General features: G+C 31.8%; 1 protein-coding gene across 3 annotated transcripts in view; it reads right to left on the bottom strand.

The window, feature by feature from the left end:
• ANKRD30A (ankyrin repeat domain 30A) overlaps positions 1 to 26,759 on the bottom strand; it is a 117,608-nt gene that overhangs the window by 44,008 nt on the left and 46,841 nt on the right. For all 3 annotated transcript variants that reach the window (XM_081267464.1, XM_081267465.1, XM_081267466.1), the window contains exons 19-24: positions 25,138 to 25,305; positions 23,082 to 23,115; positions 22,460 to 22,601; positions 13,901 to 14,114; positions 5,104 to 5,287; positions 4,022 to 4,159 (exon numbers count right to left, since the gene is read on the bottom strand). In XM_081267464.1, coding sequence (XP_081123590.1) covers positions 4,022 to 4,159; positions 5,104 to 5,287; positions 13,901 to 14,114; positions 22,460 to 22,601; positions 23,082 to 23,115; positions 25,138 to 25,305 — 880 coding nt within the window. The remainder of the gene's footprint in view (positions 1 to 4,021; positions 4,160 to 5,103; positions 5,288 to 13,900; positions 14,115 to 22,459; positions 22,602 to 23,081; positions 23,116 to 25,137; positions 25,306 to 26,759) is intronic.

The raw sequence follows: 26,759 nt of genomic DNA, 5'->3' as shown, positions 1-26,759 counted from the left end.
TTGAAATACAGAGGATCATTAGGAATTATTTGGTGTTGATTAAATTTTCATCACATATGATCCACTCAAATTGAATCAAGAGGATATAGAAAACCTAAACAGATGGATATCAAGGAATAAACTGAAGCAGTAGTTAAAAACCTTCCAAAAGAGGAAAGCCCAGCACCAGAGGGTTTCTCAGGTGAGTCTAGTAAAGAAGAATTAATGCCAATTCTCCTCAAATTATTCCATGAAATAGAAAAGGAACACTACCAAATTTATTCTATGAAGTCATTATCACATGATATTCAAACTAAATAATGACACACTAAGGAAAGAAAACTACAGAACAATAACTCTGATGATCATAGATGCAAAAATCCTTAATACAATATTAGCCATTTACATTCAAAAACACATTAAGAAGATGGTACACCATGATCAAAATGGTTTCAACCCAGGGACCCAAGGTTGATTCAACACATACAAATCAATAAATATAATTCACCACATAAATACAATTAAGGACAAAAATCACATCATCTGAAGAGATGCAGAAAAAGCCTCTGACAAAATTCAGCACCCATTTATGGGAAGAATACTGAAGAAACTAGGTATAGAGGAACTTATCTCAATATCATAAAGGCTTCATATGATAAACCCATAGGAAATATCATACTGAATGGAGAAAAACTGAACAGCATTTTTTTTCTAAAATCAAGAATAAGACATTGTTGCCTGTTCTCATTATTCCTATTCAGTGTGTTCTTGAAATTAGCCAGATAAGTCAGGCAAGAGAAGGAAATTAAAGAAATATAAATAGAAAAAAAATTACATTATCTCTGTTTCCCAATGACATGATCCTATATCTAGAAGATTCCCCCTACAAAATAAAATTCCATCAGAAGACTATTGGAGCTGATAAATAAATTCAGCAAAGTAGCAAGATACAAGATCAACATTTAAAAAATCAACAGCTTTCCTATACTTTAATAGTGAATCTGCTGAGAAAAAATGAGAAAAATAATTCCATTCACAATAGCTTTAAAAACCAGATCAAACCAAATCAAACTCAGAACAAAAAAATCAACCTGTGAATACACCTAACCAAGGAGGTGAAAGACTTCTACAATGAAAATTACAGAACACTAAAAAAAGAAGCTGAAGAAGACCTCAGATGTTTCTTCAACCTGCACAAAAATCAACTCAAAGTGGATCAAAGACCTAGGAAATAGACCAGAGACACCACAGCTGCAGAAGATGGAAAGACCTCCCAAATAATTAGATATATAGAATTAATATTGTCAAAATGGCTACATTTTGATATACAGATTCAATGTAATCTCCATCAAAATAACAATGGCATTTTTCACAAAACTAGAAAAAATATTTTAAATTCACTGTAGGAAAAACAGTGAATTTAAATACTGAGCAAGAAGAGTGATGCTGGTGGCTTTATGATACCTGTTCTCAAATTATACAACAGAGCTATAGTAACAAAAACAACATAGTACTAGCATAAAAAGACATGGAGATCAATGGAACAGAGTGGAGGAGACCAAGAAAAAAAATCCATATAGCTAGTCATCTGTCCCTAATAGAGGTGCCAAAAACATACATTGGAGAAAAGAACTTTTTTTTTATCAAATGGTGCTGGAAAAACTGGCTAGCCATATATAGGAAAATGAAACTAGATTCCTGTCTGTTCACCTTGCATAAAAATCAACTCAAAGTGGATCAAAGACCTAGGAAATAGATCAGAGACACCACAGCTGCTAGAATAAATCAAAGGGCCAATACTCCAGCACACTAATGCAGGCCATGACTTCCTTTATAAGACTGCTAAAGCTCAAGAAATAAAACCAGGAATCTATTAAGGGGGATAGCTTCAAATTAAAAAGCTTTGGTGCAGCAAACAAGAGTGTGAAATGAGAGTCTATTGAATGGGAGAAGATCTTTGCCAGTTACTCTTCTGACAGAAAATCAATATGCAGAATATATAAAAAACTCAAAAACCTTACCATGAAAAAAAAATAGCTCTATCAAATAATGGGCAAATGAACTTGCAAATGACTAACAAATACATGCAAAAATGTTGAACACCCTTAGTAATCAGAAAAATGCAAATCAAAACTACACTAAGATTTTATCTCATTATAGTTAGAATGACAATCATCAAGAATACAAATAATAATTGCTGGGTGAGGACATGGGGGAAAAGTTTTACTCATGTATTTGTTGGTGGGACTGCAAATTAGTACAAACACTCTGGAAAGCAGTATGAAGATTCCCAAAAAGCCTAGGAATGGAACCACCATATGACCTAACTATCCCACTCCTTGGTACCTATCTAAGAACTAAAATCAGCATATTATAGTGACAAATGCATAAAAGTATTTATAGCAGGAGCACAATTCACAAGAGCAAGTTATAGAACCATCCTAAGTGTCCCTCAATAGACAAATGGATACATGTCTGGTATATATAAAATTTTTGCTCATCCAAAACCAAAAATGAATTATGTCATTTTCTAATAAATTGATGGAAATGGAGAACATCATACTAAATGAAATAAACTTTTTCTCACATGTGGAAACTAGAAAGAAATAAAGAATTAGGGGGAAAAAAGATCTCACAAAAATAGAAGAAAGAACAGTGGAGTAGAAGAAAGAGATTCAGGGAGAGGGAGGAGGGATGGGAAAGGGAAGAACTGTAGAATGAAACTGACCAAACTATGAAATGTGCATGTAATGAATATATCATAATAAATTCCACTTTTATATATAACTATGAGGCACCAATTAAAAAATAAATTAATTGAAGGAAGATCAATAGAGGAGAGGAAAGACATCAGGAGGAGAAAGGACAGGAATGAAGGAAGTAGTACTGAGAATTGAAATAGAGCAAATTATGGTATATGCATTTATGGATATGTCAAAATGAAATCCATGATTATGTATAACTATAATGCATTAGTTAAAAAAAGAAATTTCATCACTTTAAAAAAGTTAGGTTTATACTCTGATATCTAATGTATACAGCATAATAAAAGCCTTAGCTCTACATATGTTTGGACAGATAAAATTTTCCAATGATTTTAGATTCCTTTTTCCTGAAAATATTACATAATACTCCAACATTTTAATAGTCATTTATAAGAATTATAGTTGTTGATAAATCTATACATTATAATAAGCACTTCTACATATATCAATGAACTCAATCATCACAATTCTGCAAGACAGGTTAAAAATGTAAGCAAGCCACAGGATTTTCCCCATATTTTCTGAATCTACTTCTAGTATTCTACCAAATCAGTTGTTTCTGTATTGCAAATATATAAATATAAAAAAAGTCCTGTAATTCAAAATGCTGTGGAAAATAAGGTGAAATTTATGGGGCAGTTCTTAGACAATATTGATATTACTTGCTGGTGTAGTAACCTTTCTTTCTTCTTCATGGTGTTTTAGAAACTAATACAAATGAGGAAAATACACATACCTATTTCACTAGAAACAAAATACTTTTAACAAAAAATATCACTAAGTATATATTATGGTATACCATTGTTTTCAAAAGCTCTTTTTACTGAAATAAGAGGTTGCTTGAGGAAATGACATCCAAAATAGGTCTCTGCTTTGATACTTTTCTTTCTTGTAGTAGATGTTACAAACAACCTCATATCGAGGGGGTGAAATCACTGCAAACACCTAGAAAGAACATCCATTGCTACTAAAGGGTTTTGAGATGGTGAAATCATCAATTCCTAGAGAAAATATTAAAGTCTTTTCTTTGAATGAGGCCACTGTGAAAATCTCTATTGAACTACTACAGACAAATGAAGTTGAATTAAGAATATTAATTTATTCAATGAGTCCCAAATGCCACACCACTCCAAAATATATAACTATGTATATAAAAAACCATGTTAAAATAAATAGTTTAAAGAATTGGCTATACTTTCCAAAATGCATATGTTGTTTTTTAAAATATGAAGACATACAAAATACACACACAAATTGGCAATGACTAAGGAAAATACCTCTGAACTCATTTTTATTTGCGCTGTTTCTATTTCCTTTTGTTTGCAAAGATGATTTGCCAGAATCCCATCTTGTAATATTCTAGCATTCTGTTCTTGAGTAAGCTGCCTCTGGAGGTCATTTCGGTCCTCTAAAACCTAGAGATACATTTCATTAAGTTTTTGGTTTTGTTACACTGGGGAAATTCTAAAAGCTTAACTAAAAGCACAATCCACAAAATTAAACACACACACACACACACACACACAACTATAAAAAGGAAGTAGTCTATTAAAGTCATATGAATTACTTAATTTTGTGCTTTTTTTTTTCTTGGTACTAGAGATTTTTTTTCTTGGTACTCAGAGGCACTTAACCACTAAGTCCCATCCCCAGTCCATATATATACATATATATTTTTTGTTTAGGTTTTGAGACAGGGTCTCACTAAATTGCTTAGGGCCTTGCTAAGTTATTGAGGCTGACTTTGAACTTGTGATCCTCCTGCCTTAGCCTCTTGAGCTGTTGGGATTAAAATTAAATTTGTCAAAGAATATAACTAGTTCTTAACAATATATAGAAACAATATCATGAAATAAACATTTTTATAAAACATTTAATTAGTTCCACAATAGTTTCAAAGCTATTTAATGTGTATTTTTGGATTTTAACATAAAAATGCTGCATTTACAATTTTTGTTAGTAATTAAAATCAATTTACTTTTCATTCCTTCATTCAGAATACATATAGTGAACATCTATTAGAATCCAAGATTCACAATGCATAATTTTAGTTATAAGAATCATAATTTATTTTTAGGGTAAAATAACATATTGTTTTAAACATAAACAATAGTCATATGCCAACTAACATTGCTCTAGTCCACAAAAGACTACTTATATAATGATGGTCTTTGAAGATTATATTGTCTAGATATCTTAAGTTCATGTAAGCATATGCTATGATCTTTGCATTACAATGAAATTGCCAAATAACACATTTCTCAGGTCACATCCTTGTCATTAGGTGACATACTATATATCAAAGGGATATAAGTAATATTGATGATTAATATGAAAATTTTACCAAAGATAGATTTACCTGATTCAAATTAATTTTTATAGTCTTTAACTCCACCTCTAGTGTCCTGAGAGAGATTTCAAGTTGTTGTTTCACTTCAACTTCTTTATTATATTGCTCTTCTTTCTTTCTTAAGTGTTGTTTAATTTTTTCATGAGCGTTATCAGCATTTCTTCTCTTTTCCTTTTCTTCTTTTAAGGCAAATCTACAGTTTAGTATACTTTATTTTAAAATGTATTTTGTTAAAAAATTAAAAGTTCATTTTGTGATCTTATTCTACATACAGTGATTTATTATCCAAATAAAATTACTATATTTTTGAACATTTTTCATTTCTAGTTTTCATGTTTTTGATTTTTCACTTCAGTCGCCTCCAAAGGACATATACACTTGAAAACTAATTAATTCTCTTAATTGATAAATTTCTTTTAGTACTAATTCTGCTGTAAAGTTATATACTCAAATTATCTTTTTAACAACATAGTAATTCCTCCTCAATTGAAAAATAATAATTTAAAGTTAATTAAGTTTGATTAAAATTATTTATAAACAAGTTTATAAATTCACCAGAAATAAATTTTTATCTTCATGAAACTTTACCAGTGTCCCTAAAAATGATTTACAGTGTAAGACAGTACCTTCAAATGTATTCACACAACATAAATTTGCACATCACTATAAACCAAGACTAGGCTAAGGAGCCCAATGTTTGTTATTACCTTTTTATATTTCTTTGTTGTATTACTTTCAACTTACCTTAATTATTATTTTTTATAAGCAAATTAAAATTCTCCTTTGGAACAAGATAGGATCTAGTACATAATCTGATATAGAGAGCAATGTTCTTGCTCACACATGTATGGAGTTTCTGAAGGGCAGTGGAGATTATTGCTAGGCACAGTAGGACCTTTATGCCGACAAGTGAACTAAAGAAATCCATACTACTTCACAAAGAAGTCCCCCCATAAGAGTATTTAACCTGGACATAGAAGTATTAAATTGAAGTCCACAGAGCACTTTACAAGAGTTCTGACCTGGAGGGGGTAAACCTTGGTGCACTTCTTTTCTATTGCCTCAGTATTACTGGAGTGAAGATTTGATGACTCTTGTTAGAAGGTTCATTTCATTAACCTTAAGCAAATTTATAGAGGAACTTAAGTTTGGTGTTTCCATAATACTAAGAGTATTTGAAGCAACATATGACACTACTCTTGCGGAGAAAGAAAGTATCCATATTCTTGATTGGCCTTTTGATGATGGTGCACGACTGGTCCAAATTGTCGATGACTGGTTTAATCTTGTAAAACTTAAGTTTCATGAAGAACCTATTTACTGTGTTGTAGGCCTTGGGAGAGCTCCAGTGCTTGTTGTGCTAGCATTAATTGAAGGTGGAATAATATACAAAGATGCAGTACAATTCATAAGACAAAAGCAGCATGGAGCTTTTAACAGCAAGCAACATTTGTCCTAAAATGTGTCTGAGCGCCAAAGACTCCAATAGTCAGACACCTGTTGCATTCAATAAAACTTAGGCTACTGCCTTAAAAGTGAAACTTAGGATGGGGCCTAATGTGTTGTCCATATTAGCCAATATGTTGATGTGGTGAATAAATCTGATGAAGCTTCCATAAGAACTGTTTTATTAGAAAGCACTTTTACCAGGCCACAAGCTTAACAGGATTTCAGCCTCTATGTTTGAGTTATGATCAACCTATTTGGACACTTAGCAAAAGATTCTTGCTGTTCACAATTTAAAATGTGCTTATCATTGTGCCAGTTGATTTTTCCTGAAATCATGCGGTATTGAGTTAATGTCTTTAAATCTACTTCTATGCCAAATCTTATATAAGAAGTTTAGAAAGATAAGGTGCCAAAATGCCCAGCACAATACTTGTGTATTTTTAGAATCATAAAAAACACAATTCCGGGGTGGGGATGTGGCTCAAGCAGTAAGCGCTTGCCTGGCATGTGTGGGGCGCTGGGTTTGATCCTCAGCACCACATAAAAATAAAATAAAGATGTTGTGTCCACCGAAAACTAAAACTAAAAAAAAAAAAAAAACAAAAACAAAAAAAACAAAATTCCAGGAACTAAGAACACCCTAGACTTTATGTGATTTATTCCTTCAGTCATTTCAAACACTGTAAGGTTATCTGCCTGTTCACTTTATGTTTATATCTCCCAAATTCACATTGGTATACATAAGGTTTGCTTTTAATCACTGCATTTTTTTGTTTGTTTGTTTAATTTTTATCAAGTCTTATGGCAATTATTTAATATCTTTCTGTATGTCTTAAATTTTGCTTTTATGGAAAACCTCCATTTTGAAAACCTAAGTTGTTCCAGAAACACATCTTTAATATCTCCAGACCAAACAAACAAACAAAAAAAAGCCTTACAGTTAATTTAATGTTTACACTTGGAGGTGCAACTTAACAGGAAGGGTCTGAAAAAAAATTGGGAGAGGAGGCTATTAAATATTTTTAGTAAAATGTTGCCTTTGTCTTGTGCAGAATCTGTAGAATATATGCTTTTTAGTAAATATTTTTAAAAAGGTAGAGATACTCTGTTATTGTAGCTAAAACAATTCTTAATCATAAAATTTCTGAAATTCTTGTAAGGAAGGAAGGAAAGAAGTTTTTCATAATTATCAGAAATTCTGTACCAATTCTTTTTGTTTGAAGTGTATTTTTTCTTCCCAACCTTTTGCAAAAATCAATCAATCAATAAAAGTATATTTCTGATAATGAATTGGGCAGACAGTTGATATTTTATATGGCTTTTGAACTGTGTCACTTAATATTTGGATACTTGATAATTTTGTTTTATTAAGTAATTAATAACTTTGTGATATATATTAATGTTAGTTCAACCATATATTTATATTGTCTGGAATGTGTGGTTACAGTTCTGTGGAGAAATAATTTGTCAGTGTTCACCAGCTTGTAAAAACTTGGTGCAAGAGTTTACACATCTAAATAAATAATAAAATGCATGTGTCATAAAAAAATAAATAAATAAAACTGAAGCTGAGGTTCTAGCTCAGTAGCAGAATGCTTGCTTATCATATGCAAGGCCTGAATTCAACCCCAGAACCACCATCACAATTAAAAAAATTTGCATTTTTAAAGATTTTTTTCTGTATCGAGAATAATGGCCATTTCATACTCTGTTGAAGAAATTAATGATATAAAGTTTCTTTAGAATTATTAAGAAATATTGATCAAAGACCTTTTCAAAAGTTTTTATATTTTAACCAAATAATTCTCTATTGAACAATTTATTCAAAGTAAATAATTAGACTACAGAAAATGATTTATATAAAGTGTTCCTTGCAGCATTCATTGCAATGTGGAGAAAAAAAAAAAAAAAAGAAAGAAAGCTTGTCCTGGGCTTTTCTTTGTTAGAAGGCTTTTAATTGCTACTTCAATCTAATTGCTCGACATTGGTGTAGAATTTCTATATCTTCAAGGTTCAACTTGGGTAGGTCATATGTGTCTAGATATATGTCAATATTTTTGAGATTTTCCAGGTTATTGGAATTTGTGATGATACCTACCTCCTTTATCATCTCTAATTTGTTAATTCATCCCTTTCTTTTGGCTAGTTTGGGTAAGGGCTTATCAATCTTTTTTATCTTTCCTAAGAACAAATTCTGTTCCATTGATCCTTTGCATTTTTAAAATTCTGAATTTAATTAATTTTGGCTCTAATATTAATTATTTTCTGTCTTCTATTGATTTCGGAATTAGTTTACTTTTCTTTTTCTAGGGCTTTAAAGCCTTAAGGCTGAGTTCTACAAGACCTTTAAAGAAGAATGCCAATCCTCCTCAAATTATTCCACAAATAAAAAGAAATCGAACACTACCAAATTCATTATATGAAACAAACTGCATTCAAAAACATACTCCACCTATTCCACTATTCCATCAAATAGGTTTTATCCCAGGGATGCAAGGTTGGGTCCACATACACAAATCAATAAATGTTAAGGACAAGAATCACACAATCATCTCAACAGATGCAGAAGAAGTATTTGACAAAAGTTAGCACCCATTCATATTAAAAATATTGGAGAAATTAGGGATAGGAGGAACTTACCTCAACATTATAAAGACTACAATGAACTGAAGGCCAACATCACACTAAATGGAGATAAACTGAAAGCATTTCCTCAAAAATCAGGAACAAGGAATACCCACTTTCACCATTCCTATTAAACAGAGTCCTTGAAACTCTAGCCAGAGAAATCAGGCAAGAGAAGGAAATTAAAGGGATACAAATAGGAAAAACAAGAAGTGAAATTATCTCTGTTTGCAGAGGACATGATCCTATATCTAAAAGATCCAAAACATTCCCCTAGAAAATTTCTAGAACTGATAAACAAGTTAATAAAGTAGCAGGATACAAGATTAACTTACACAATTCAACCACTTTCCTATACTTCAATAATGAATCAACTGAGAAAAAAATTAGGAAACCTATTCCAGTTACAATAGCTTCAAAAAAAGAAAATAAAAAGAAAAAAAGGGAATAAATCTAACAAATTAAGTAAAAAATTTCTACAATGAAAAACTATATAAATAGATGAGAAATAAACCTTTGACTACCCATCCAATAACCTACTTTCCTCCCTGGGATCTATAAGTCCTTTCAGATTGCATAAATTAGTTGAGTATATTACTTGTTAATTTCAATAGAATTATTTTTGTTTTTGTTATCCTTTTATATCAACTATTTTCAATGTGACAAGCCCCAAATCAGAACTTTACTTAGAAAATGTGTCTATAGGAATAATCTAAATGTCATTTAAAAAAATAAAGAAAAGTATGTAACATTGATGACAGAAACTGAAAAAGTGCTTGGAAGATGAAAAGATTACCCACATTCTTGGATAGGCAGAATTAATATTGTCAAAATAGCCATGTTAGCAAATGCTTAAGACAGATTCAATGCAATCCCCATCAAAATACCAATGACATTTGTCATAGAACTAGAAAAATTACTTCTAAAATTCATTTGGAAGAGTAAGAGACCCAGAATAGCCAAAGCAATCTTAAGCAAGAAGAACAATACTGGTGGCATAATGATATCAGATTCAAGTTATGGTACAGAGTCTTAGTAATAAATACAGCATAGCATTTACATAGACATGAAGTAAAATGGAATAGAATGGAAGACACAGATATAAATCCACATAGATATAGTCATCTGATACTCAGACAAAGGTGTAAAAAACAGACTTTGGAAAAGAGTCTTTTTAACAAATGGTGCTAGGAAAAATAAATATCCACATGTAGAATGAAAGCAGATCCCTATTTCTCATCTTATACAAAAGTCAACTCAACGTAGATCAAGGACCTAGATATTAGATCAGAAACTTTGAACCTGCTAGAATAAAACAATGGCTCAACACTCCAACATAATGATATAGGCATCAACTTCCTTATTAAAAACTCGTAAAGCACAAGAAATAAAACCAAGACTCAATAAATGGGTTGACGTCAAATTAAAAAGATTCTCCACAAATATCAGGCTAAGCAAAATAAGCCAATTCTAAAAACCCAAAGGCCAAATGTTTTCTCTGATATGCAGATGCTAATCCATAATGGGGTAGGAGCTAGGGAAGAATGGAGAAACTCTGGACTGGGCAGAAAGAAGTGAGGGGTGGGGAGGGGGTTTGGGGGTGGGAAGCATGATGGAATGAGACAGACATTATTACCCTATGTACATGTATGATTGCATGAATGGTGTGACTCTGTATCATGTACAGCCAGAGAAATGAGAAATTATGCTCCATTTGTGTCCAATGAGTTGAAATGAATTCTGCTGTCATGTATAACTAATTAGAAGAAAACAAACAAACAAACAAACAAACAAACAAACAAACAAAACAAAAGCTTTCCCTCAGCAATAGAAACAAAAGTTGTGAAGACAGAGTTTACAGAATGGGATAAAATCTTTGCTAACTGCTTCTCCATCAGGGGATATCCAGACTAAATAAAGAACTCAAACGCCACTCCTGCAAACCAAATACTTCAATTAGTAAATGGGCAAAAGTACTAAACAGACACTTCTCAAAAGAAGAAATAAAATGGCCAACAAATACATGAAAAAATTGTTCAGTGTCACTAGAAGTTAGGGAAATGCAAATAAAAACTACATTGAGATTTCATCTTACCCCAGTCAGAATGGCAATTATCAGAAACAGAAATAATAAATGTTGCTGAGGATGTGGGGAAAATAGTACACTCATATATTATTGGAGGGATTGCAAATTACTCCGGAAAGCAATACAGAGATTTCTCAAAAGACTAGGGATGAAATCACCATGTGACCCAGCTATCCCAATCTTTGCTATTTATCTTAAAGAATTAAAATTAGCATATTATACTGATATAGGCATATCAAGTTATGGCAGCACAATTCACAACAGCCAAGTTATAGAACTAGCCCAGTAGTGCAACATTAGATGAATGAATAAATAAAAAGTGGTGTATAGTCACAATGCATTTTTACTAGCCAAAAAGAAGAATGAAATTATGACATTTGATGGTATGTGGATGGAACTTGAGAGTATCATGCTAAAGCTTATGAAATAAGCCAGATTTAGAAAGTCAAGGGTTGAATGTTTTCTCTCATATGCAGAAGCTTGACCAACAAGGGTGAAGGTGGAGGGAGGGAACTCCATGAAGAAAGAAGGGAGATCATTGGAGGAAAGGAAAGGTAGTTCTGATGAGGAGTGAAGGGGGATGTAAAAGGAGAGGAATGGTGTAATGAAATTGACCAAACCATGCTATGTACCCCCAATATTATGTATAACTTTAATGCACTAATAAAAACACACAAAAAACAGAGATGCTAGAGAGTTTGTTCATTCCTTCTGCCATGTGAAGGTACAGGAAGAGGGTAGCCATCTATGAATTAGGAAGCAGATCCGCATCAGACACCAAATCCGCTAGTATCTTGACTTTGGAATTCCCATCTTTCATAACTTTGGCAAATAAATTTATCTTATTTATTAGCTACATACTCTATATCTTGTTATAGCAACCTAAATGGGCTATAAAATCAAAGATAAAAAGAATAAAAGAGGAAATAGAAGATATAGAAAAATCAATGAAAATTTAAATACTTTGAGAAAATGAATAAAAGTGATAAGCCTGTACGTAACTTCCATGCTAAAAGTTGATCTCATAGAAGTAGAGAATAGAACAATGGTTACCAGAGTCTGTGTAGGCTTTGGAAGAGGGGAGATAGAGAATCATTAATGTGTATAGGCCACAGTTGGATAGGAGGAATCACTTTGTTCAGAAGTTCAAAGATTCATGATTAAGATGTTAATTCTCCTGAATCTAATTCCCAGAAGGCCAGTACGCTCTTTATTTATTTATTTTTTATTTGACAAGTTAATTCTAAAATTCATATGAGTACTAAGATGTAGGTCAGTGGTAGAACACTTCCCTAGCATGTACAAGGCCCTGGGTTTGAGCCCCAGGAAGGAAAAAAAAAAATCACATGGAAATGCAAAGAATCTAGAATAGCCAAAATAACTAAAAAGGAACAAAATATGAAGGATAGGAGTGTTGATTTCAAGTAGTATAAATCTATAGCAATCAAAACTGTGATACTGGTATAAAGAAAGCCAAATAGATTAATGGAATAAAATGGGAAGTATGTAAGTAAATAAATATGAATATCCAAATAGCCAAATTACTTTTGACAAAGGCACAATGATGGTACAGTGGAGAAAGGATAGGTTTTTGAATACATGGTGTTGGAAGAAGTGGATATCTCCACAAAACGAACTTGGATCCATACCTCATACCCTATAGAAAATGAACTTGAAGTGGATCATTTGTATAAATATAAGACCTAAAACTAGAAACTAGAAAGTGGTAAGAGAAAGTGGTAAGATCTAAAAAAAAAAAAAAAAAAAAAAAAAAACAATATAATGTTATAAAACAAACCAAAAAACTCCCAAACCAAACCCAAATTTTATTTGCCAAATAGTGAGGTTTCTATATGGCAGCCTTCTATATTGCCATTAAAACTCTGATAGAGAAGAATATGCATATAATTGTTAAGATGTATTCATGGTTGATAAGTCATTTATTATTTTCAAGAATTTAATATTCCACAAGACTAAAGAAGTTCTGTTCTTTGCATATCCTGGAAGGTAAGTCAACAATTACAATTTTTTTATTTAAAATAAGTCAGTCCTACATCTTTTATTTTCAATTGCAAATTTTAAATCTTCACTCCTGAACAATTCTGAAAATAAAATATAGTCAGCTCAGAACCATTAGCAGATAAAAATCTCAAATTAAATAAGCCCAAGTTATTCATTTTTTACTTTGAAATATTTGACAAGTATCTTTGTATTTGTATTTTACTTTTTGCTTTTAGAACAATTTTATATTTTGTAAGCATATTGATGAAAACATTGAGAGATCAGAAACATGCTATACTGGACAATGATTTAGAAATCATTCTGTGATTTAAAATATCCTTCTTAGATTTAGACAAATGTAAGATAAATTCCACATGGAGTTCCCTTGAACAACTAAAACCAAAAGAATTCAGAGATTTTCTTTCTCATGCCTTTTCTTCATAATTGTATATTCACTGAATAGACAGGGACAAAAATACCTCAGTCCGAACTTCATGCAACTATATTGCTGGATATTCAAAGAATATTTTAAACTTTTTATATTAAAATATTAAACAATTGTTACAAAAATTCAAATAATGCAAATACATATCTATAGTGTATAAGTAGTTCAAATAAATAATTCTTTAAAATAGAATTTCATACCTCAAATTGTGAATTTCTCCTTCCCATTCCACCTTTTCATGTTCTAACTGTGATTTCACTTCTTTTGTGCTTGACAGCTCCTTTTGTAGTTCATGAACCTTATTTTCCATTTTTTTAATTTTTCCTGTAAGTAGTTCACAATGACTTTTTTTTAATTCTATTAATCTTTTATATGAATGAACTGCATCCCAAAGTTTTAATAGGCTAACAGAATCTGTATCAGGGAGAAAACAAGGTAGAAGTAAAACATATGAGTACATTTTGTCTAAAATGTACTATGCATTTTCACATTCACATATTAATATATGAACAAAAGTATACTGAGTGCCTACAATGTGGAGCACATTATATTAAACTCTGCAGATAAAACAGACAAAACTTCTACTCTTGTTTAGGTTAAAGTCTTGCAGTAAAGAAGACAAATAGTGACCATTATAAATCCAGAAAGATGCTATAAGAAAATAGAACTCTGTGATCACACAAGGGAATTTGGTCTACACTGGGCCGAGGATGATTTTCTTGTGGAAGAGATGGCTACACTGAGAAATGAGGGTGAACAGGAAGCAGATAGGAAGAGGGTGAAGAAGAACATTAGCTCTATTTTCAGACAAGATGAATTAAAGGTTTTGCTTCATGTTCCCACCTGAAACAACCAAACACAAAACAGACAAACTATATCAAATAACAATTTCAAGCCAGTGGATTTCCTTCAGGTAAAGAAGACAATAATCTCTGATAGGAAATAAGTAAACCTTCTGAATATTCCTGTTTCCTGCTGTGCAAAAGCTTCCAGATCATTATACTAGAGGAACTAAAGTGAGTCTAACAGATTCCCTGAGTTGAGGTGATGAAGTCTGGTAAGTCTGTAAGGAAGAGAGAGACATCACAGAATAGAATATTAGAGAGGAAGGAGCAGTACAGAAGAAGAACCCTGGAGATCTGTAGGGGGTCATCCTTTAGTATTTGAGTAATGAACACCACATGTGTGCCAGAAAACTACCTGGGACCAAATGAGAGAACATCTGGAAAGATTAGAGGAAACTATGCCAGGAAGAGTGTCATTCCCATCAGGCAGGTTATAAAAACTGATAATTCTCTGGGCAATGGCTAATCAGAAAGATCTTGCCTGAGCAGTGAGGAATTAACTCTTAAGTTAAGTGCTGTTCTGATATACCTAACAAATCATAAAAATAAAAGACCAGGAAGGATCAAGTGATATGTAAGTAACCTAACTGAATCCCAAACTAAAATTCAAAAAGAGCCAGCACGAAAGATTTAATAAAACAGAAGAAAACCAAACAATCAAATTGCACTTTAGGGAGATGCAAGCTGAGAAAAATCAAACATTATGACAGACAAATCTAAATGGTGTGAGTTCACTTATGTGTGGATTTTTTTTTTAAGATTTGTAATAATACAAAAAAATTGCAGATGAACACATAGCCTAGAAATACTGAAAAAAAAATAAGGAAAAGACATGACAGAATGCATAAAATCTAGGGAATAGTCTATTTTATCATTTGTTACCATAAAATATAAACCTATTATAGAAAGTTAAAATTTATGAAAACTTAAGCATACAAATACAGACTGTATATGATACCATCTGATATCAAGAGAAATGTAAACAGAATTAAAGATGTATTACATAACTGCACTATTGATATAATTTCATAGGCACTTCTTGTTGCTATTGTGAATTCCAGTGTAATAAGTATCCACTTAAAAGGCCATTCAATCTTAATCATATTCACAAAAGCAGTTAATTTTTCCAGTGAATTGCCTGTACTAGTAAAAAGTGACCTCTTGCATTTCTTATTTATTTTTCATCATTCATAATACTTTTAACATAGAAAATATACAGGGACTGTATATAAACTTCCAGTCAACAGCAATCTGTTAGTAGTTAAGGTTTTGTAGAGTCAAAATATGCACATAGATTTTTCACTATATCCAGTAATTATGTTACATTATAATGCTCTAAAATCTTTGATTAAAAGGTAGACAGTCAAACTGGATTAAAAACTAAGATCAAACTATATGTACCTATAAGAAACATACTTAAAGACACAAATTTGTTAAAAAGATGGAAAAAAATATATACACTAATATTTGATAAAAGAAGGCTTAGCAGAAATGGCTATATTAATTCCAAAGTGGAGTTCATAGCAAAATCTACTCCCAGCAATAATGAAGGTCACTTCATAATGATAAAGGATTTAATTAATCAAGAAGACGCATAGTTCTGAATGGTTATGCACCCAATGACATCTTTAAAGTACATGAGGCAAAAATTGATAGAACTGAAAAAGAAAAAAAGATAAAGTTCACAAGTATCTTCTGAGATGTCAAAATTCCTTACTCAATAAGTAAGAATATGTGGGCAGAAAAATCAGCAAAAATGTAGTAGAGGGGCTGAGGCTGTGGCTCAGTGTTAGATAACTTGCCTAGCATGTGTGAGGCACTCACTGGGTTTGATTCTCAGCAACGCATATAAATAAACAAAAACTAAAAAAATAAAAATAAAAAAGAATGCAGTAGACTTGAACGCATAATTCTACTTACAATAAATCTTAATAAAATGATTAAATCAAAATGACTTTAGCCATCCAAAGTGTGTTCCCTGATTACAAAGCAATCACAGTAGAAATCAATAATGAAAATATCTCTGAAAATTAATATTTAAAAAGTAAGTTAACACAATTTAAATAATACTGTTTAAAGAGGTAATGAAAACAGAAACTAGAAAGTATTTTGAAGTAAATGAAAATAAAAATACAAGATGGCAGAATTTGTGGAATGTAACTATTGCTGTACTTAAATGAAAATTTTTAGCACTGAATGTTTCTATTTGAAGCATCTCAAATCAATGGTCTTTGACTTCCACCTAAAACTAGAAAGGAGCAAATTAAACTCAAAGTAAGCAGAAGAAAGGTTATAATAAACATGAGTACATATAATAAACATTTGCTATAGTCTGTTTTTATCTCCTCAAAATTCATATCCTGAAATATAATCCTAGACGTGATGGATTAGGAAATAGGGCCTGTTGAAGAGAGGGGGCACAGAACTCGAAAAACTTATTAGTCCTCTTAAAAACAGACACACACTGGAGACTATCATGCTGAGTGAAATCAGTCAATCCCCCAAACCTAAAGGCCTAATGTTCTCTCTGATATGTAGATGCTGAATCACAATGGTGGGGGTTAGTGGATGTTCACTTGATTGGACAGGGGTGAATGGGGGGATGGGAGAGAGGATGGGAATGTAAAAGACAGTAGAATGAATCTGAAATAACTTTCCTATGTTCATATAAATACATGACCAGTATAACTCCACATCATGTACAACCACATGAATGGGAAGATAAACTCCATATATATATGATATGTGAAAATACATCCTACTGTCATGTATAACTAAAAAGAACAAATAAAAAAAATCCACAAAAAAACAGAGGTGCTAGAGAGTTTATTCATTCCTTCTGCCATGTGAAGGTACAGGAAAAGGGTAACCATGTATGAATTAGGAAGCAGATCCACATCAGACACCAAATCTGCTAGTATCTTGACTTTGGAATTCCCATCTTTCATAACTTTGGCAAATAAATTTATCTTATTTATTAGCTACATACTCTATATCTTGTTATAGCAACCTAAATGGGCTATAAAATCAAAGATAAAAAGAATAAAAGAGGAAATAGAAGATATAGAAAAATCAATGAAAATTTAAATACTTTGAGAAAATGAATAAAAGTGATAAGCCTGTACGTAACTTCCATGCTAAAAGTTGATCTCATAGAAGTAGAGAATAGAACAATGGTTACCAGAGTCTGTGTAGGCTTTGGAAGAGGGGAGATAGAGAATCATTAATGTGTATAGGCCACAGTTGGATAGGAGGAATCACTTTGTTCAGAAGTTCAAAGATTCATGATTAAGATATTAATTCTCCTGAATCTAATTCCCAGAAGGCCAGTACGCTCTTTATTTATTTATTTTTTATTTGACAAGTTAATTCTAAAATTCATATGAGTACTAAGATGTAGGACAGTGGTAGAACACTTCCCTAGCATGTACAAGGCCCTGGGTTTGAGCCCCAGGAAGGAAAAAAAAATCACATGGAAATGCAAAGAATCTAGAATAGCCAAAATAACTAAAAAGGAACAAAATATGAAGGATAGGAGTGTTGATTTCAAGTAGTATAAATCTATAGCAATCAAAACTGTGATACTGGTATAAAGAAAGCCAAATAGATTAATGGAATAAAATGGGAAGTATGTAAGTAAATAAATATGAATATCCAAATAGCCAAATTACTCTTGACAAAGGATAGGTTTTTGAATACATGGTGTTGGAAGAAGTGGATATCTCCACAAAACGAACTTGGATCCATACCTCATACCCTATAGAAAATGAACTTGAGGGCTGGGGATGTGGCTCAAGTGGTAGCGCGCTCGCCTGGCATGCGTGCGGCCCGGGTTCGATCCTCAGCACCACATACAAACAAAGATGTTGTGTCCACCGAAAACTAAAAATAAATATTAAAAATTCTCTCTCTCTCTCCTCTCACTCTCTCTTAAAAAAAAAATTAAAAAAAAAAAAGAAAATGAACTTGAAGTGGATCATTTGTATAAACATAAGACCTAAAACTAGAAAAATTCTAGACAAAAGCATAAAAGAAAAGTTTTATGACCTTGTGCTAGACAAAGATGTCTTGGACATGACACAAAAATAAAAATCCATATATAAATTGATTTCATGAAAATATAAAACTTCTGCTCTTGAAAAGATATCATTAAGAGGACAAAAAGCCTAGAATTAAAGACAAAAATCACATGATTATCTCAATAGACGCAGAAGAAGCATTTGACAAAATTCAGCATCTTCTTCTTCAAAGCACTAGAAAACCAGGGATAGTAGGAACATACCTCAATATTGTAAAAGCTATATATGCTAAACCCAAGGCCAACATTATTCTAAATAGAGAAAAACTGAAAGCATTCCCACTAAAAACTGGAATAAAGCAGGGATACCCTTTCACCACTTCTATTTAAGGTAGTCCTGGAAAATCTAGCCAGAGCAAATTAGACCAAAGAAAGAAATTAAAAGGATACAAGTAGCAAAAGAAGAACTCAAACTAGCCCTATTTGTTGATGACATAATTTGATATTTAGAAGATGCAAAAACCTCTACCAGAAAACTTTTAGAACTCATAAATAAATCCATCAAAGTAGCAGGTTGTAAATTTAACACCATAAATCTATGGTGTTCCTATATATCAGTGATGAATCAACTGAAAAAGAAATTATAAAAACTATTCCATTAACAATAGCCTCAAAAAATAAAATATTTGGAAATCAATCTAAAAAAAGAGTTTTTAAAGACCTTTACAATGAAAAACTACAGCACACTAAAGAAAGAAATTGAAGAAGACTTTAGAATATGGAAAGATCTCCCATGTTCTTGGATAGGCACAATTAATATTGTCAAAATGGCCAAACTATCAAATGTGCTATAGAAATTTAATGCAATTCCTATTTAAATTCCAATGATGTTCTTAATAGAAATAGAAAAAGCAGTCATGAAATTCACTTGTAAAAATAGGAGGCCCAGAATAGCCAAAGCAATCTTTAGTGAGAAGAGTGAAGCAGGAGGCATCACAATACTGGATTGTAAATTATATTTCAGAGTTATAGTAACAAAAATGACATGGTATTGGCACCAAAATAGACATGAATACCAATGGAACGGAATAGAAAACACAGAGACAAACCCACTTAACTATAGTTATCTCATACTCCATGAACGTACATTGGAGAAAAGATAGCCTCTTTAACAAATGGTGCTCAGAAAACTGAAAATCCATATAGCAAAGTGAAATTAGACCCCTATCTTTCACCCTGCATAAAAACTCAATTCAAAGTGGATCAATGATCTAGGTATTAAACCAGAGACCCTGAGCCTACTAGAAAAAAAAGTAGGTCCAAATCTCTATCATGTCAACTTAGAAACTGAATTGCCCAACAATACTCCTAAGCACAAGAAGTAAGATCAAGAATCACAAAATGGGATGGGTACAAACTAGTAAGCTTATTCACAGTAAAGGGAACAATCGATAATGTGATAGAGCCTACAGAATAGGAAAAAAAATTCTTCCCTGCATGTCCCTCAGATAGAGCATTAATGTCCATCATATAAAACTTTTTTTTAATAGATGGACACAATACCTTTATTTTATTAATTGTATCTATGTGGTGCTGAGGATTGAATCTAGTGCCTCACACGTGCTAGGTAAGAGCTCTTCCACTGAGCCACAACCCCAGCCCAAGAACTCAAATAACTTAGCACCAAAAAAAAAAAAAAAAAAACAACAACAAAAAAAAAACAATCAATAACTGGGCAAATTGAGCAGACACTTCACAGAAGAATTATAATTGATCAACAAATATATGAAAAAAATGTTCAACATCTCTAGTAATTAGAGAAATGCAAGTTAAAACTACACTGAGCTTTCATCTCACCGAGTCAGAATGGCAGTTATCAAGAATACAAGTAGCAATAAATGTTGGTGAGGATGTGGGGAAAAGGTACACTCATATATTGCTGATGGGACTATAAACTGGTGTAACCACTATTAAAAGTAATATGGAGATTCCTCAGAAAACTTGGCACGGTACCATTTTACCCAGTTATCCCACTCCTCAGCATATACCCAAAGGATTTAAAATCAGCATACTATATATCACATTAATGTTTATAGCAGCTCAATTGGCAATAGCTAAGTTATGGAACCAATCTAGGTGCCCTTCAACAGAAGAATGGATAAAGAAGATGTGATATATTACACAATGGAATACTACTCAGAATGACTTTATAACCATTGCCGGTAATTGGATGAAACTGGAGACTATCATGCTAAGTGAAATAAACCAATCCCCAGAAAACCAAAGGCTGAATGTTCCCTCTGACATGTGCATGCTAACTCACCATAAGGGGGGGGGGGGGAGGAAGAACAGAAGTTCAGTGGATTAGATAAAGGGTTATGAAGGGAAGGGAGGAAGGATGGGAAAAGACAAGACAGTAGAATGAATTGAACATAACTTTCCTATTTTCATATATGATGCATGACCAGTGTAACACCACATTATGTACAACTACAAAAATGGGAAGTTATACTCCACGTAAATATGTCAAAGTACAAATAAAAAATTTAAAAAACCTGTATGATTTCTTTAAAATACTATCCTGAAGATAAGAAATATTATTTTATACTTGTTATGATTTTCTCTTCTATATAACACCACATCATTAAAAGAAAAAAAAGGATTAAAAAGTCAAGCTTCAAATTGAGGAAAAATTCTTACAAAAAATATAGTCGATAAAGGAATCATATTCAGAATAAATAACCAACACTTAAAAACTCAACAAGTAATAAACAACATAAGTTTTAAAATGACATTTATTTGAAAAGACAGTTCACCAAAAATACACAAATGGAAAAAAAAGCCCATGGAAAGATATTCAACATTATTGATCATGAGTATAATGTACAATAAAACAATAACGTATGGATAATAGACACCCATTAGAATGGCTAAAATTAACAAAACAAAACTGACAATACTGTGTGTTTGTGAAGATAGGGAAGAACTGAAACTCTCATATACTGTTGTTGAGAATGCAATGGTACAAATACTTTGAGAAAAATTTGGCAGTTTCTTAGTAAGAAAATATAAAGGGGCATTAGGAGATGTTCATGGGTGATTAATTTAACTCTCTTGATTACATGAGTTATTTTATATGTTTAATACATATGTCATAATGCATCAAATTCTACACTTCACATATGTGCAGTTTATCATATATTAATAATACTTCACTCAAGCCATTAAAACCCAAAAGTTCTATTGCAAGAACAAACATGTAAAATAGTGGTTATGACACATAAAGAAACAGAATAAAGCTGGAAGACTGAGATCTTTATCCTTATAACAATGAGAAGTGATGAGTGGGTTTTAAGGAAGGAGTTAAAATGATAAGATCTGAATTTTTAAAAATAGGTAAATATAGTTTCAAAGCAGACCATGGTTTCAGGAGGTGGGGTGAGCAAACAGTTGCTAAGATTATTGCAGCAGTACAGATACAAACAAAAGTTTTTTGATCTGCCTATACTCAAGACACAGAATAAAAACAAAGTTAACAAAAAAGACTGCAGTACTATTCATGCTAAGAAAAGTACAGTGGGAATTACTGTAGCTCTTTGACTCACAGTGTGTATAAAAGTTCTCATTTAAAAAAAAAATATTTTCAGTTGTAGGTGGACACAATAGCTTTATTTTATTTATTTATATGTGGTACCAAGGATCAAACCCAGGGTCTCGCATGTGCTAGGTGAGCACTCTATTACTGAGGCACAACCCCAGCCCCTCATTCTATTTTAATATAAAGCATATTTCTGATATAACAGCACTGTAGCACATCAATGTTTATGGTGCAATGCTAAGCAACGTGTGTATATATTAATATACAAAAAGGCCCTATATTTATGCAATGATCCTACCTTTACACTCCATTCTAAGTTGTTCAATTAGCAGCAACATATTCTCATAACTAGGGTAAAGCAATTCATAATCCTCTGAGGCTGTTTCAGATGATTGAGTTAAGTCATCAAGGTCATCCATAGCATTTATTTTTGGGGGGGCCTATAAAATAAATATTAGTATTTCAAAATGTCCCCTCTGAATATTTAGACCATATACTAAATTTACAGAAGTGACAATTACTCCTAAGTTTTTCTTTTATTTTTTGGTACTGGGGACTGAACTACCCAGTGGTGCTTTACCACTGAACTACATACTCAACCTTTTACTTTGAGCTTAGGGTTTAAGTTGCTGAGGCTCGCCTTGAAGATGGGTCCTTTTGCCTTGTCCTCCTGAATCACTGGGATTACAGGCATGTGCCACCCTGCTTAACTATCCATGTTATAATATGAGCAGAAGCACAGGTGCTTCTTGAAAGAACTGACTTTTGTCAAAAGGATACCTTTATCAATAGTCACTATTTCTTAATCATTTTTTCAAAGGAAATATGTATATATAACAAAAGATTCTCTATTCTTTCACTTTACTTTTTATAATGTATCTGTAAATTTATATTTTTATAATGATTAGCTTTTACAATACCTTTTCCTTTTCAATAGATGCTTTCTTTATGGGCCTAAAATAAAAGCATAAAATCTTTATAGGCAAATATTAAATATGTAAAATACAAAGACTATCTGAACTGTTATCATTTTATAACATATTTGCATTTTAATTTTATTTTTTCCATTCACAAAACTAATAAGTTATGTAAAATGTAATAATTTTCTATAAGGGGATTCAACTATAAACAAAGAGTAACAGAAAGGGACAACAAATGACACTATAATAATATCATAACAAAGAATTAAATTTAGGTCAAACTTTGATCAAAGCAAAAGGAAAAACATAAAGTTACTTTATAGAAAGAAATACATAAGGTTTTTTTGTTACTGTCATTTTTAATAAAAGCGAACTTTTATGGGCACTAAGACGTATTTAGAAAATATCGATAAGTCCTTATATAAGAAATCCTTTTAAAATCATGATAGAAGTTAATTTTTTCAGGATCTATTATGGAATTGGTATGCATTATTTTAAGCACTATAAATGTGTTTTAAGCTAATTTTAATGCTCATAATAATTCTGAGAGGTAGGTACACATTAGGTATCTTTTAAAGGAAAAAACTAGGCAAAGAAAGGTCAAGAAACTTGCCTGAGACCATATAGCTAATCAATGGCAAACCCAGAATTCAAACCCAGGAATTCTGGCTCTATAACATGTGTTTCACATGTGTTTTGAAACAAACATTTATCTTCAAGTGCTTTTAAGTGATACAATAGCAGATTAATCTGCATAATCATTTCATTTCTGGCTATAATTATAAACAGTAATTTCTTTCTTTTTCCTTTTTCTTTTGGCACCAGGGATTGAATATAGAGGCGCCAATCTCTGGGACACATCCCTACCTCATTTTTATTTTTGCTTTTTTTTTTTGAGACAGGGTCTTGATAAGTTTAGGGTCTTGCCAACTGCTGAGGGTGGCTTTGAACTTGCAATCCTCCTGCCTCAGCTTCCCGAGCCACTGGGATGACAGGTATGCACCACCGCACCTGGCTAATAATAATGATTTCTGAATCTTGCAAATATATTTTTCAAAATAGAAATATTCCTAGGCAATTTTGAAAATCTACATTCAATAAACCAATGACTGATTTTTTCCTAAGGAAATTAATGATTCATCATTCATCATTCATCTTTCAACATAAACTTATCAAACATGTCAGTGACACTGCTGGTATATGGAAACAGACTTTTTATACTTTAAAACTTTATATTTCAAAAGTAATAATCCATGCTAGATTGTTAGTATTTTACTTTCCTATGTACATAAGCTAAATCCTCCCCATTTCCCCAGAATTTAAACAATTATTAAATTGACATACCTGATATTTTAGACTAACATACAAAATAATAGCTATTTATGATGACAACTATCCAAAGCACAAGGTATAATTACCTTCTATTTAGTGCAACTTAAATGTTTGTATTTTTTTTATTACATAATTTAAAAAAATCTAAGTGTGGCAATTAACTTTTGGGTCATTATTTCCATGCTCCATTATATTAGGATATTCCACTTCTGAACGAATTCATGATGAACAACAATCTCTTATCATAAAAAAAAAATACACGCACACATGAATAGAAGTTCTAAGAACAATTTACTATAAATGCTCAAAAATAATATGTGAAGCTTTCTAATACTTCAACATGCAAACACAATTGAATAAATATGTCCTTTTCTGCTGAATCATTTCCAGCAGCATGCAAGCATCCACTAAAAACTTCTATTTTAAATAAAAAGAACTCTCTTTAATTCCACATTCTTCTTAGTTATTTCTGACTTTTCTATTGGCTTTCCAATTAAGAATTCTTTAAGTTATTGTCCATACTTATCTATTGCAGTCAGGTTTCCATAGTGACCATTTGTTGAAATTGCTCCTTGTCAGTCACTTGTCCTTATTTTAATCAACTTGTTAGCAGTGTGATATCACGGAGCATTCTCTTTCTGCAGACCATGCTATACTGTTTTATTTCCAGAAAAGTAATCACTGTTAACATTCTTTCACAAGGAAATAAATTTCTAGATTTTACCTTTCTTCATCCTGATCTATTTCACTTAAGTGGCAACCATCCTTTACTTGTAGTAGACCACCAGTTAATGAATCAGCCATCTCAAATGCTGGTGTAGTCACAGATTCTTTGGAGGTATATTTTTCATTTTCATTTTTCTTTACTTCTTTTGTATGTAAGGCAGGATCACTAATTTAAAAATCCATTAAAAAACCTGTGTTTAGTAATAATTCTACTGATAAACAATAAAAAATTCCAAATCTTCCTCATTTAAATTCATTTATTAATTCAGAAAGTTATGAAGCACCAGTGAATAAAATAAAATGTATATTCTCTGCTTCAAACAACAAATAAATATACAATTATAATACAAAGTGTTACATAATAGTGGACATATGAAAAGTTATTTCTACATACAAGGAAGTTGAATAGTATCCTGAAAGCCAAGTGAAGAAAGTGTTTTAGAAGAGTTTTTCATTGGGTCAAATATTGCTGACAGGTTAAGTAAAATGAGGTGGAAGAAATGACGTCAAGAGTTATTAAAGTGAAAATCAGTGGTGACCTTGGGGAAAATAATTGTGGAGGAGTGGCAGGAATAAAACTTACTGAGTTCAAGAAGGAATGGAGGGCTGAGGTTGTAGCTTAGTGGTAAAGCATTTGACTAGCATAAGACCATAGGTTCCATCTTTAACAACACACATACACAAGCACACACTAAAAAAACTGTTTATAGAAATGCAATAAGCTAGATTTGCTAACCCTTGTGCTAAAACCCAAGTGTTAGTGCAGTAAATCTTTAAATATACCATGTATGCATGTAATTATCTTTTTATTTTATTTTAATTTAGTTCATTTGTTTATTTATTGGTACTGGGAACTTAACCCAGGGGTGCCTTACCACTTGGCTACCTCCTCAGTATTTTTACTTTTTATTTTGAGGCAGATACTTAGGGCCTCACTAAGTTGCTGAGGCTGTTCTCAAATTTGAAATCTTCATGCTAGCATCCTGGCTGGCTGGAATTACAGGCATGTTCACCTAAGTACAACTCATTATCCTTTCTAAAGATGATATATTTCAATATGTACCACACCATATATTTCAAGTAACTTTACATACAATTTATAAAAATTCAGTTTATAAAATGATTTTTTGAATTTTCCTGCTTATATTCCTGTTATAGAATTCGATAATTTAAAATGAAACACTATTTTCTATATTTGAATAGTATAAAATACCTAGAATTAGAAAATTTCTTATGAAGCAAGAAATACTGTCCATAAAACTTTGGTCTATTGATAAAAATGAGCAAAGTGATTATCAGATATAACTAAGACATTTTCAGGGATCTTTTAGCTTAGTTTAAGAATTTATTATTTAATTCCTTGGTCTAATAGTTTTTTAATACCATATATATGTAATTTAAAACACTTTAAAGTGTTAAAATATACTATTAATCATTATATAAGGATCGAAAAATTTAGGTCATTCCCAATGTCACTTAGCTGTGAAGCCTTTGAAAAAAGAGTCCATACTTACTGACTTAGATGTTTTGTAGTCATTCTTTTTTTTTTTTTTTTTGCTAAGCTACACCCCAGCCCCTGTCAATAAAGTTTTATTGGAATTTAATCTCACTTACTCATTT

Source organism: Spermophilus citellus (assembly GCF_964194105.1).
Source record: "Spermophilus citellus genome assembly, chromosome: 15".
NCBI classification, from domain to species: domain Eukaryota; kingdom Metazoa; phylum Chordata; class Mammalia; order Rodentia; family Sciuridae; genus Spermophilus; species Spermophilus citellus.
Note: the sequence above shows the minus strand (reverse complement) of the source record. Positions and strands in the feature narration are given on the sequence as shown.